At 37.2% G+C, this 14955-nt stretch overlaps 1 protein-coding gene across 12 annotated transcripts in view; it reads right to left on the bottom strand.

Annotated features, from left to right (window-relative positions):
• foxp1b (forkhead box P1b) overlaps nt 1–14955 on the bottom strand; it is a 570970-nt gene that overhangs the window by 31929 nt on the left and 524086 nt on the right. For all 12 annotated transcript variants that reach the window (XM_063067913.1, XM_063067910.1, XM_063067911.1 and 9 more), the window contains 4 exons: nt 10727–10928; nt 9611–9687; nt 9154–9255; nt 364–485 (listed from right to left, as the gene is read on the bottom strand). In XM_063067913.1, the coding sequence (XP_062923983.1) occupies nt 364–485; nt 9154–9255; nt 9611–9687; nt 10727–10928 (503 nt within the window). The remainder of the gene's footprint in view (nt 1–363; nt 486–9153; nt 9256–9610; nt 9688–10726; nt 10929–14955) is intronic.

Raw genomic sequence — 14955 nt, 5'->3', positions numbered from 1 at the left:
GGAGAGAACAAAAATCACACAAAAGGGTTGGGTAAGGAAAAGGAGAAAAAAAATGAAATAAGCAAATGATTTGTGGGGTTAATATGTGTAGCCTGCAAGCAGAAGCATATGATGCAGAACACTAGGCAAGCAGATGGAAAGGACATGGGGTGGGCACCATGGCAAACACAGACTGGAAAACAAAGGGAAAGGACCCTATGACAAAGCACTTGCTTTCAATGCCCCACATTTTCCTAGACAGCAAGAATATAACCAAGCAATACCCTTCCCTCCATTACCTGCAAGCAGCCATTAGCTGTAAGTTACACTACAGGGGAGCTAGCTATGCTAGGAGGTTTAAGCAATTAAATATGGTGGACATACCCACTGATCTTTTGTGGCCTTCGCTTTTGGAATTCTATTTCGTCCACTGTCCATACTGCCCCTTTAACATTTTCTACTCGAACAAAACACTTGTGAAGACTAAGATTATGGCGCACTGCATTCTATAGTAAGTACAAAGAAGAAAACATTTAATATTGTATCTAAAAGAAAGGAAGTATATATTATAAGTGTTGCCACGGCCATAATGAAGAATCATAAAATTCAAGCTTGCTGACAGTGTTTGCATTGACAGGTTCTTCTGAAGCTACTGAATGCCATCCATTAGATTGTGGTCAGTTCGTTAAAGCAGTTTGTAGAAAAGAACATAGATGTGGCACTTTTGATCAGGTTTAGTTAAGATTGCTGATGCCACTGTAATGCTGTCCTTAATGCTATAGCACACAACAATCAATCCAACTGGAATTCACATTAAATTCGTAAGAATGACAGCGCACAAGACAGTAGCATTTTCCGTGTTGTCTTCAATGACTGGCATTATGAACCAGCATACAAGGGGAATCAGAATAAATGTTCAAACATATTCTAATTATTTACAGGTCACAATATGCATCATTGTTCTCATATGGGACAATAAAAAGGATGAATGTACTGAAAACATCTGTAAGGGGTAATAAAAGGTGCATAGATTTCAGTTAGCAAGAATCAAACAGTTTGAAGCATTGTTCCAACAATGCATCTTAAATCCAATTTTAAACAAGTCCCTTTTATTATTATATTACTCCTTACCAAATATGACATGTTTGCAAATGTTTCACTACTGATTACCATTTAGAGCTGAATTGAAGATTCCTGCTTGTTCTCGCAGTGGAAAGCACATCTGGTCAAACTTTACCTCAGCAACCTTCATTTAAAGGGCACTTTTCTACCATTTAACTAGACTAGATTTAAGACATGCTCATAAAGATCAAAAAACAATTGGCACCTATTATTTCAAATGCTGATTGTAAAGATAAAACACTGCCAAATATTCACAAATCTAATGCTAATTCAACTAGTGTGTGCATTATAAGAATAAAAGATTGAAAAATACATTTGCCAAAAAGGAAGTACTTTGCACTTTTCATCTTGGCAATCTGATTGTCATTTAGACTTAAATCCGAATTAAAAGAGCTAAAGGCAATTAGTTTTAATTTATTGGTTGAGAACAACAACAGCATTACCCATTTTGAATAGCACCAGAAGTGAAGACTCTTACGGAGTCAGAATCCTTTAGGAAGGCCAAATCCAGCCTTAACAAAATAGTATGAATATAGTAAACAGACATTGCCTCTGACTTGTCAGTACCATTTGAAGCTTCTGCCCTACAGCATCATGTTTAAAGAAAAGTCAAGGATCACAAGTTATTACTAAAGGTATATATATATTTGCTTTTCATATGCTATTTATATGCACACTGGTTATTCATAAATAGATGGAAGATACTTTCATACATACCAATTCTGTGTTTCTACAATGCTGCATGCTGCCATGCAGGACTGAGTCACAGTAGGGAAGATGAATGCTCATCACTAAAATGTGCCCCATGGAAGGACTGTCAGCAGTTGGTGGAGCATTCTGTTAAAGAGTTGAATGAATCTACTGAGCTGGTACTTGTCAAAGTCACAGCTGTAGATCTGACACATTGACGATGGACTAAATCTGCCATGCCGTTTAAATAACGTGTATGAATTTTTGAGAATCTTTAGATGAGAAAAGACTCACTTTTACAGAAGCAAAAAATAGCACTTCAAAATGGGACTAAGGAATAAGAAACAAGCAATAAATTGGTAATGCTGAATACATTAATATAGATAATACTGAGGAATAGCTCCACGCCAATTTTAATTATTAAGGTCAGGGGTGTATTTATATTCATCCTTTCTTCAGTGGCAAGTTGTTGTACAATGAATTTGAAAATTTGTGAGGATCAAGTAAACATCTAATAGATTGATTACAAAAGAAGGACTTTAATGACAGTCAGCAATATCTGAAGAATAGATCTGTGGTGAAGGAGAGGGAGTGGGTGCTAGATATTGGCAAGAATAAATATGCTACACAAAAAAAAGAGCTTTTGCTCTCAGTGAAATTTGGGTAAATATTTTTTCAAATAGGTATAATTTTCTCAGCTTTTAAAAAAAAATCTAGCTTTTTATTCTATCATGTTCCTAGGCACAACTTTGATATTACATTGAAGAATTAAAATATCTTAAGCACGTGAGGTGGTATTTCTGAATTGATTTGCTTTGTAAAGTAGAACACAGCAAAAACTTTTCAGCCCTTGAAAACAAAATAGAAATTCACTCTTCTCCTATATTAAGAAAAATCAATTTGAGCTTATCTATTTTAACAAAACCTATTTGATTCTTCCATTATTTGAACCAACAAATCTACCTACAATTTTGATTACTGTATAACATGTACAATTAGCGTTTCATAAAATAGGAAGAAATATTTTGATATTGTATACTTGAGTTTTTTAAAATGTTAATGTTAAAATTCATTATCCACTGTACAAGACAATCATCTTCCTGGCATCTGTAAGTAAAGTACACATTTTGGGCCTAACATATATCAGAATTTCCAGTAGAATAGGAACTATTTAGAATGTATTACAGTTTTGTATTCTTACATGTCTAATTTTGTATGTTATTTAAATAACTGAACTTTGCTTTGATAACATTGTATCAGCAAATGCAAATTGGGCTGCAAATGTGTTATCTAGACTATAAGTTCTTCAAAGATCTAGAGTATTATGTGACTATTTATACAGTAGATAGTCAAAAAGACTTGGATATATGTGAGCACCATGTTTTAAATTATTATTTTGTAGTTGATTTGGTTACCAACGTTATTGCCTGGAGTCGTACATAAGAATGACAATCTGAAGATGAATTGAATACAAGTATATTGAAGTGTGATTAACCTGAGTTTTGTTTGCTATATCGGCAAATGAGCAACTTAGTCAGTATGGTAAAACCAACAATCCGGGCTGTTCACCAACCAGAACATTGGTGAAAAACACCAGATAACAATGGCCTGTAGCTACTAAAGGGGAGTCTCATTGTTGGTACTGGTTGATATAGTACAAGTACATCTGAAAGCTGCGAAAAGCTGAGAAAAGCTAAGAAAAGCAGGTCGATGTTCATAGATATTGCATTCAGGGCCTTAGAAAGAGGGAGAAAAAAAAGATTATAGTTTGCAAAGAACTAAAAGGTCTAGCAAAGAGATATATGCTACCAAGAAGTGTAATTGAAGAGCTGAGAGTCTGCAGAAAATGGAAGCAGTTTAAAAAAAAACATATTCAAAAGGATGTAAACATCAATGGCAACAAAAGCATCTATTTCCCATCACTAGTCAGTCTTGAGAGGATGAAGTTGATCTGCTTTACTATAGTCTCTGCATTGAGAAGTCTCCCGCAGTGCTGTTTGTAGGAAACTCCACATATCTCTTTTTTAAAACAAGAGAGCTATGAAGGAACATCATGTTGTGTCAGAGTTGGAGGGATATTCCAGGATCCTGTTGTCCTTTTCCATTTACCAGAAGCCAGTTGAAGGCGGCTTGGCAGGTTGCACAGTACATCTTTTAGATACTGCATACTACAGCTGTGATGTGCTGGTAGCAGAGGAAGTGAGTGTTTAAAATGGTGGTAGAGATGCCAGTCAAGAAGATTGTCATGGATGCCATCATGCTTCTTGAGTTCTGGATGGTGTCAAACTTCTCGAGTTCAGTTGATGCACAGAAGAGGTGATGGGATGGTCATGTCAGTGCTTTCAGGGTGTACAAATCTTCAGTTCCATTAGGAAGAGAATATTTCTTCTCCTACCTCTCCACAGCTGTCTGCCAGCCACAAGCCAGTCCGCACTACTGCAATCTAACCTGAAATGCTATAATAATTACTGAAATACCAAAACTGGACAAGACCACTGCAACCTCCACTGGTTCAGGTGGCACAATTTCTCCCAGAATACCATGGACAGATATGGACTCCTTCTAGGAATGATACTTGTGCCTTCTGTTTCCTTCTCCCAAGCAGCATGTTCTGCACTCACTCAGTCATGTTGTATTGTGAAGGGAATAGATCCTAATCCATTCATGACTAGTAGTAAGTAGTTTGTGAAGAAGTCTTGAATTGAGAATTGAAGTCTTTTATCATGCTCACCATTAACTTTTGAAGCTTGAAGTTTAGAAAGCACCAAACATATAAAAGTTTGCTAAGAGGGAGAAGGGTGGGAGGTGACACATTGTGTTTTCCAATGCCCAAAGTATTCAACCATGAAATGTTAAAAGAAAAATGACAGTTGAATCACTTAGCTGCAAAATGACAGTAGTGCCATCAAATCAGCAACCTCTGTGCTGCCTTTATCCACTTCGTTTCTCTACATCTGGTGCATGTTCAGAACATGGCTTGCAGTGCAATTCAGCAGCAACTGTGTGCTTGCTGGAGGTGACATTTTGGAGCTTTAAAGGCACCCTGAGTGCTCACAAAATCACACCAATTTCTCAATAAAATTCTTTTATGAGAGCAAGATGAGAAGGATTTTATCTACAGGTACAGTAAAACCAATGTGTGCTGTCGGGATCTTGAGCACAGACAGACCAGGTGCCAAAAAAGATATTTTCATGATTTTCCAAGAGTTGTTAGTATAACACTTCCACAGCTACTCACAATTATGCATTCAAAGTTGTAGCATGTGAGACCAGATGGGATCTGTGGTCTTTGATCCAGGGCAGCAAAAGATGTCTGTGCCAAGCAAGGCAAAATTTATTTGAGAAGCTCAGGCACGAGTATATGGCGCAGAGCACTATGCTTAATCTGCAGAGGGCAGGAGTTGGAGCACTGACTTTGCCATACGTTGTGTGCTTAATACATGACTGGGACTGACTTAGAGATTAATGGCACACTGTAAACCTTAATTGGTTTCAGGTGTTCAAAACTAATTTTGATTAGGGATAAAAGTGCTTTGTAAACTATCTTCAGCTCTTTCAAGGGATATGAAGAAGAAAAGCAAGTCAAGAAAGAAACTGTCTCGGAGGCCGAGGTCAGAGCATCTTTCAAGAGGGTGAACCCCCGCAAAGCATCAGGACCCTGATGGTGTGCCTAGCAGGGCACTGAAAACCTGTGCCAACCAACTGGCTGGAGTGTTCAAGGTTATCTTCGATCTCTTACTGTTGCAGTTGGAGGCTCCCACCTGCTTCAAAAGGGCACTAATCATGCAGGTGCCCAAGAAGAGTAGGGTAAGCCGCCACAATGATCATCTCCCAGTAGCATTCACATGTACTGTGATGAAGTGCTTTGAGAGTTTGGTCATGGCTAGAATTAACTCCTGCCTGAACAAGGACCTGGACCTGCTGCAATCCCTGAAAGTTGCCTCACAGGTGGATAGGGTAGTTAAGAATGCTTATGGGGTGTTAGCTTTCATAAGTCAAGGGATAGAGTTTAAGAGTCGTGATGTAATGATGCAGCTCTATAAAACTCTGGTTAGGCCACACTTGGAGTACTGTGTCCAGTTCTGGACACCTCACTATAGGAAGGATGTGGAAGCATTGGAAAGGGTACAGAGGAGATTTACCAGGATGCTGCCTGGTTTAGAGAGTATGCATTATGATCAGAGATTAAGAGAGCTAGGGCTTTACTCTTTGGAGAGAAGGAGGATGAGAGGAGACATGATAGAGGTGTACAGGATAATAAGAGGAACAGATAGAGTGGATAGCCAGCGCCTCTTCCCCAGGGCACAACTGCTCAATACAAGAGGACATGGCTTTAAGGTAAGGGGTGGGAAGTTCAAGGGGGATATTAGAGGAAGGTTGTTTTACTCAGAGAGTGGTTGGTACGTGGAATACACTGCCTGAGTCAGTAGTGGAGGCAGATACACTAGTGAAGTTTAAGAGACTACTAGACAGGTATATGGAGCAATTTAAGGTGGGGGCTTATATGGGAGGTAGGGTTTGAGGGTCGGCACAACATTGTGGGCCGAAGGGCCTGTACTGTGCTGTACTATTCTATGTTCTATAATTTACCTAGCGGCACAATGGGTCTACAGAGGACACAGGCTTGCTGACTCTCCACTCAGCCTTGCGCCACCTGGGGAACAGCAATGCCTACATCAGGCTGCTGTTTATCGATTACAGCTTAGTGTTTAACACCTTCATCCTCTCAGCATTAATCAACAAAGCTTCTAAACCTGGGCCTTTGTATCCCTTTGCAACAGGATCCTTGACTTTCTCATCAGCACACCACAGTCTGTGCAGATACATCTCCTTGCGAAGAATCAACACAGACATACCACAAGGATGCATATATTTATGTCACTACTCTACTCTCTCTACACTAATGAACGCGTGGCTATACACAAGCTTGTACGCTATCTATGAATTTGCCAAAGACACGATTGCTGGTGTTGATGAGGTGGTGTATAGGAGTGGAATTGATCAATTGATTGAGTGGTACTGCAATAACAGCCTTTCATTCAATGTCAGTAACACCAAAGAATTGATTGTGGACTTCAGGAAGAGGAAAGTCGGGAGAACACAGAGCAGTTCTCATCAAGGGGTCAGCAGTGGAAGGGTGAACAGTTTCAGGTTCCTGAGTAAACATCTCTGAAGATCTATCCTAAGTCCAGCATATTGATGCATTTATGAAGAAGGCATGCCAGTGGGATATATTTCATTCAGAGTTTGAGGAACTTTAGTATTTCAAAGACTTGCAAATTTCTACAGATGTACCATGGAGAGCATTCTGACTGGTTTAATCACTGTCTGGTATGGAGGAATCAATGCACAGGATAGGAAAACTCTACAGAGGTTTGCAAACTCAGCCAGCTCCATCATGGGCACTAGCCTCCTCACCATTGAGGACATCTTCAAAAGGTGATGACTCAAGGAAGCAGCATCCATTATGAAGGACACTCACTGTCCAGGCCATTCCCTCTTCACAGTACTACCATCATGGAGGTGGTACAGGAGCCTGAAGATGCATACTTAAATGTTTTAAGAAATGCTTCTTCCCCTCCTCCATCAAATTTCTGAACAGTCTATGAATCCATTAACACTACCTCACTCTTTTTCTCTTTTATTATTTTAAATAAATCATTGTAATTTATATTTTAATGTATGGTACTGCACTGCTGCTGCAAAACAAATTTCATGACACTGTATGTCAGTAATATTAAAACTGATTCTAATTCAAGATGGAACAATGGAGTGATTGCAACTTAAGACTAGAGTGAACCTCTGTTTAAAGTACATAGAAGGGACCAATAGAGAAAGAGGAAATAAAGTAAAAAAATACATGCTGTACAAATATGCCAGAGGCATACAATGAAGGAGAGTATCAAAAAAGAGTAAACAGAGAGCAAAAGAATCAAAGATTGATGGACGGATGGAAGACAAAATTATGAAGTATGGGGCAATATGTGACAGTCTCTTCTAAAAACTCCAGGAACATGTCACTCATGCACACTTAAAAGACACTGTTGTAATTTCAAAAATTTGAAATATATAGAGTGTATGAATTGTGGGCTGATTCAAGATTTGCAAAACCACAAAGTACACATAAAACTACTGGCCTTGATGGTTCAGGCTTAACTGTTAAGGATAGTCAACCTTCCAATAACCAACACTAGTGAGTCAATATCAATCATTCGTCGTCACCAGAGGTGCACCGTGGAGCCAGTGTAATCACCAGCACTGCCACAGGAAGACACAGCAGTTGTGCGTATTGTATTATTTTATATTTGGATCTTTCATCAAACAATAGACATACTGGAGGCTTTTATTCCATTTCCATTAAGTTCTGTGTGGCCAAACAATACTCAACAACATTGATAATAAGTTCTGTAATGTGTAGCTTCAGTATGGATTAGAATTTAAATTAAGGTTGTGCAATTACACTGATTTGTGCATTGTAACAAATAGCAAGATTGCTTAATGTAGTACTTCTGATAGATTTCATAGAATAACTTTGCTCTGTCTTGAATTTACAATGCTGGTGTGGAAATATTTCATTTATAGTGCTAACTTTGTCAACCTTAGCCACTAATCAGTGTTGTGCTCAGTGAGAGAAGTAAGTGAAAGCTTCATCTACGTAAACAAAGAGTATGTTCTGTACTGATGTATAAAGCTCCCTTTATTCTACATATTCCAGATGAGCAAAGCTCAAAGTAACTTATCAAATTACATATACATCATGATATGCAACCCTGAGATTAATTTCCTTGTGGGCATTCACAATAGAATCGATGAAAGACCACCCCCAATAGGATGGACATCAACCAATGTGCAAAAACCAAACAGTACAAATACAAAATGAGAAATAAATAAATATACAATAAAAATTGAGAAAATCAGTTGTAGACTCAGCTCCAGCACTTGTAGCATGTAGAAATTATAAAATGAGGGGACATGAAGAACACAGGGACAGAGGCTGCAGCTTCTGTTTGCATTGCAAGGCAAACAGCCATTCTTTCACCTAATTAGTGGATTGTGTCTGCACATTTACAGCACACTTACTTCAAATGACAGCATGATTATTTAGTGTTATGTCCTAGCAGTGTTGTGTGTTTATATAGTACAATAAAGACACAGAAAACACCCATTGCAATTATTTTCTTGATGTTATATAGTGCAAAGGAGTTGAATTACGAGCTTTCACCTAAGTGCTCAATACCTGAGAATTTCTCACAAACACCCTAAAGTCAGATGCAATGTCTTGTTTACTTTTAACTAGAGAATCACTGCAAATCTACAAGAAACTGATCAAGAAATGTTTCATTTCTAATTATAATTATTTACCTTCCACGTTGCTGCATTGCGTCTGAAGTAGGCAAACATTCGTGTAAACCAGTTATATATTTCATTTAGTGTTAGCTGCTTTTCTGGAGACTCAAGAATTGCCTGAGATAAAACACAATGTGTGTTATGGTAACTGCAGATGCTTCTTTTAAGAAGATTTTATTAACTTAAATATATACAAGATTCACTAATCTACACTTACCTTATTTCAACATAAAGTGTATTTTAAAGAAAAAAAATGCAAATTATAATATTCAACGACCTTGAATTTTAAATTCTGTTAAAAACATAATGTAGCTACAGCAAGATGCACAATACTTGGAAGCCCTTTAACATTTTGGGCTTATCCTACTTCACATTGTTCACCAAGTTACAGATTAAGTTTTGAAAAGTTTATGTTCAGAACTAGAAAGCATTTGAATATGAGAGGATGCTTTAAAAAGCGAATTGTACTCACCTGCCTTATTAATGATGCATATGTAAAAGGAGGTCTAACATCTGCATTCTTATAGAATTCTTGATTTTGAGCAATGTCTGTAAATAGACATCATAATATGTTAATGTACAGAAGTATATGGTTTTAAAAGTACACTTTAATGATTATTATACAGGAGAAATTGATATTAAAAGAAATATTTCATCAGGTTCTCCCAGCATTTTGATCAAGTAATAAAGAGGGTCAATGAGGGAAACGCAGTGGATGTAGTACATATGGATTTTCTGGAATTGCTTGATAAGGCATCACGTAATGAGCTTTTCACCACAATTCATGGTAATGAATAATATGTTTTATTAAATCAATTATTGTATGGATTTTTAAAAGTTGACAAAGAGGCAGGACTATAATAGTAGTAATGACAGGTTGTTTTTTGGACTGGAGGGAGGTGAACACTGGAGTTTTTTCAGGAACCAGGACCACCCACTGCTTTTGTTACTATATTAGTGATATAGAGTTCAGCGTACAATGCACAATATTCAAATGAGCAAATGACACAAAACTTGAAAACTTTAATAATAGACTTTAAGGAAATATAAACTGAATGTATAATTTGTGGACAGGGTGTAGAAGAGAATTGCTAAAAATAAATCCAGAGATGTGGGACTTCATATGTATATAGGCTGGAGAAGATATCCTTGCAGGAGAGGAGGCTTGCAAGGAAGTCTGTCAGAAGTACTTAAAATCTTGAAGGATATAGACGGGGAAGATAGAGTGAGATTGTTACCAATGAGAAATTAAGAATGAAATGCCAAAGAATGAAGAAAACTGGCAAAAGAATCAAAAGTTTCACAATAAAAATATTTCTAACAGAATGGCTAGTCTCGAATGCAGTGCCTGAGCTAAGAATAGAGGCAGATTCAATGGTAGTATTCAAAGGGAGATAGCTAAGCATCAACTGGAAAGAATATGGAAGGCTTTGCGAGACAGGATAGAACTAGTTGGATTGGTTTTCTATAGGGCAAGTATAAACTCAATGGGCTGCATGACTTCCCTGTGATTCTGTGAAAATGAAAATATATATAATGAATATGCAGTATTTTATATTTTGATAGCTGCAGGAACAAAAGAACTTACCTGAGGAGATTGGCACATTGTACTTGTCTGGGTACCGCCTGCGAATGGGTCCCATGCTATGCATGCTGGTCGGGGTAATTACAGAGGGTCCCTGTGTAACAGGGGTAATAGGGGCCGTTGGCGTTGTAGGAGTGTGAGGTAAGCTCTGCGGAGAAGCTTCAGATGCAGTCTTTGACAACGTGACATTCGATACCAGGTTCAGCTACAAAGATAGTTTTTGGAAAAGATTTGGGTAATGGTGGGGGGAGAAAAAAACAGGAGAAAGGGGAAAGCTTTAACAGACTTGACAAATAACAGTGTGATTCACACCTACCACTGCGCTGCCACTAATAAGCTACAGAGGAAGCAGACAATCTCAGCTAATTAAAAGATGAAATTGTATTGAAAGGATTCTAATTAGGTGGTGCTTATGGAGGTGATCTAATGATTAAACACTGCATCAAACTGACCCCATCATCAGCCTATAGTGACACAAGATGTCGGAAGAATTTTAAAAATCAAAACAGTAATTTTTTTTGAGGGGGAGGCAGTGATATTAGCAATAATAGCTATGAGGTAAACTAATTAAATGGAGCTCTGAAGCCAGAGTGGCTGAAAGCAGCTGTTCTGTTCTTGCTCGCAGCTGCAACTGTTCCAAATAAGCTACAAATCTCAACAGAGGCACTCCAGTCAACTGAAAAATTTCTCACTGACCTCTGCTCTCCCCATTAATTTGGAGAAAAAAAATCTAATGACACATATACATATTCCAACAAAATTGTTCTAATTGCTAATTTAACAATGGAGCAGAGTTTCCAAATTAAATATGACTGCAATCAGTAGGAAAGAAGCCCCAATATAGGCATCGTAGGGAAAGGTGTTTCATCTGTAACAATCACTTGCGAATTGTGTTAACAAATTAATGGAATGTCAACTCTCTCAATTGCTTTAGGAGTGTCACTTCTCAATTTTTTTTGATAACGGCATCAAATACTGCTGATGAGATTCAGCCTCAGTAAGCATGGGAGGCAGAAGGGTTTAGGTGAAAAGTGTATCACCCATGTTTAACACCTCACCCTTCTGTGCATCCTTGTTCACAAGTTCTGCAATTACCAAAGTCCTGCTAATAGTCATTATCTGGAGGTCTTGCACTTGCTTACTTTAAAACACCACACAATTACAGAATTCCATCACAGATCAGGCCTATGAAGCAAGCTTTGCAAACATAAGGGAAGAACTCTGCAGGCAAACAGACGTGGTTTAGTTTAGGAATTCTCAAGCTATTTGGTTTCCTTTTCCATCTCTTGTTTGCTGAACAGTAAATAGAGTCTTAATCATAAACCTTGTCTGCTATTAAATATGAAGAATAAGGAGGCATGGTGTAATTATACAAAAACTTGATCTGCAAAAACAAACAAAAATAACCTTCGTAACATGCCATAAAAAAATTGAATGCATATTTAACCAACAAAGGCTGCTATGCTTTTACAATAGTTGCATTCCCCAGCAAAAATAAACAATATATTGTGAATAAAATATAATACTGTGTTCAATGAATGGATATTAGAATATTTTAAAATATGTGTAATGTTAAAATAGTGCTGGAACATGCGAATGCACCAAAACATTCTCGCACCCCCAACAAGAACTTCAGATATTTAACATGCTGTAAACAGAATATGTAAAAACATGATCCAGTCTTTCAACTACACTTTCTGGTTAAATATCAAGACTGTGAGAGTCATTTATATGCTTCTAAAAGTTGTCTATCCTCTTGTGTTTTCAAGACTGACAGAAGAAACACATATTTTCTAATTAATGTTTGGAAATTCACCCATGAATAGATGTTAATGGTACTGAAGGAGATTGTGCTCTGCCTTTGAAATTCAGTTTTAATGTTCAGTGCGACATTTGTCACTACAATGTAGAACGTTTAGTGCCATTAGACAGTGTTAGATTTCTAGCAAATTTATTTGAGCACTTTGACATCCATCTTTTTATATTTTATAATTTTCTTCCTAATCTCTACATATGAGAAATATAGTTTAAAACCAAAACTAGTCATTATCAAAATTAACAGAATCTAAGTTGCATGACTACTGTTAAAACAAGGCATTTCAGGTATTGTCTTGATATTTTTCATCAAGGCTCATACACCACATTATTGAACTTATTTCCATTAATATAGCAAACTTATTTGGCAATGAATTAGCCCTGAAGACAAAATACTGCACGTTACACCCTCCAGCATTATGCAGCTCCATATGCCTAAATTTTACATTGATCACCATTTAGGTGATGTTGAACAGATTTAGAAGTTTAGGATTTATGAACAGGATTACACTGTTCATAAATTCCAAACAAGCACGTTTGTTAGATTATTTTCTTATTAACCATGTGAAATGATAGATTTTTAAAAGCACCACATCTAATGGAAACACCTTACAAAGTGCAATGTTAATTTTGGTCTGTCTGTACACTGCCAGATTGAATAAAGCAGTAATTTGTAAACTGAAATCTCTTAACAACAAAAATTGGTATTCTCAGCTTGCTTTAAAGATAGCACTTAATGATGCATAATTCTACTAATAAACAGTACACTCACATTCTGACATCTGTTACCCAGCACAATGATTAATTATCAGAGCCCTCTTCTCCTCGGTAATAAGACAATATTAATATTTATCAATTGCATGGGTTATTATGTTTGTCATCGGAAAATAATTACTAGGTTACCAAGCAAGCAAGCTCACATTCACCGATTATGAAATGCAGGTTAACTACTGGCACTCTTTTGTACAATGCCAGTTGAAAGTGGCACATCAATTTCAAATTTTACAAAACAATAAAATGTTCCACTTACATGGGAAAGTATTCTGGACTATTAGTTACAGAGACATTTCAGCTTTTCAATGTAAAATATTTTTAAAGTCCAGGTGTATTTTCTGTGTGATACCTAGTATCTTTGCTAAAATAAGTGTTAAATTGAAATAAAATCTCGGGAATGAATACAGGGTTAAAGAACAAATCACTTTCACATACTGTATAGGAGAGGTTTTCAAAATGTCTAACACAATGGTACAAATAAACTCTACTTCTGACAAGAGAAAACCTAGGTTGAATGGCTGTTGTTGGTCTATATTAACAATTCCAGCCTTTGACTATAGTCTAAACTATGCAACATTATGCTATAGTTTTATTTCCAGTGGTGTATGACTTGCCCTCCATTATTTCTGCTGAAGCTACTTTTTTTCCAATACTCATGTCAGATGCCATTGAAAAGCTGTCATTCAAAGAGCTGCTCAATTCCAAGGCAGAGCTCACAGTTCTGAGTCTTGAAACTGCCTGTTACTCAAATTTGTTTGGCTTGGTTGGATGAGCTCACAACATCTCTCAGCTAAACCAGTGGAAAACGCACCACAATATAACTAAGGTAGTTTTTCATGAACAAAGGTGGGGAAATAGAGAGAATATGACCCTCTCATATCTTTTACTCTATACCCAATTATTTTAAGCTGCTAAAGGTGAAGCACTAACAACCCATGTGAGGAAAATTACTGTCCAAAGTCAATTTTCTGGCTGGAATTGATAGAAGCTGGTTCAAGTGAAATGTAACACAAAATATATTTTCAAAATCTATAACCAAAATCATTTATGCAAAGTTCATTTTAAGGAAAAAAATTCTATCAGCCTGTTAATTCCAAAATGTGTGCAATTTAAATATAATTACACACTGAGATGCAGTAAACGTAGATGTAAAAAAAAATTAACTCAATAGTGAAATTATCTTCATTTTTCTCATTAAAACTTCTGTACATGTTCTGAATTGGCATTTTAAAATATCACATGAGAGTTCCTGATCCTTTACCCTGGTATTTAGATCTCAGAGCCACACTAAACCAGCCCTTTTTCAACAGGGCACTTTATTAAACTAGAAATGTTTCAGCAAAACACTCAATGTGCAAAAGTGATTATGATAGGACTACCAATCCTGAGCTGAGCCGTTACAAGCTCAGCTTGCAGAGCAGCTCCTCTGGATTCTTAACATTCTCCATGAATTTTATTTGTCTTCTTCTAGACAATATCATTTATTTTTTGGGTGTATGGTGCATCAGGGAGGGGTAGCACCTCTGGTGGGGGAACATTTCACGCCCTTTTTTAGAGTAGTTTGTCCACCTTTGGTCCCCAGCTGGAACTTAGCTCTCACCTGTGGCTCCCCGTAGCTGTTTGCATGCGACAGTGGGCACACC

This window comes from Mobula hypostoma, chromosome 15, assembly GCF_963921235.1.
Source record: "Mobula hypostoma chromosome 15, sMobHyp1.1, whole genome shotgun sequence".
NCBI lineage: Eukaryota > Metazoa > Chordata > Chondrichthyes > Myliobatiformes > Myliobatidae > Mobula > Mobula hypostoma.
The sequence above is the reverse complement of the archived record's forward strand: the minus strand, read 5'-3'. Positions and strand labels throughout refer to the sequence as shown.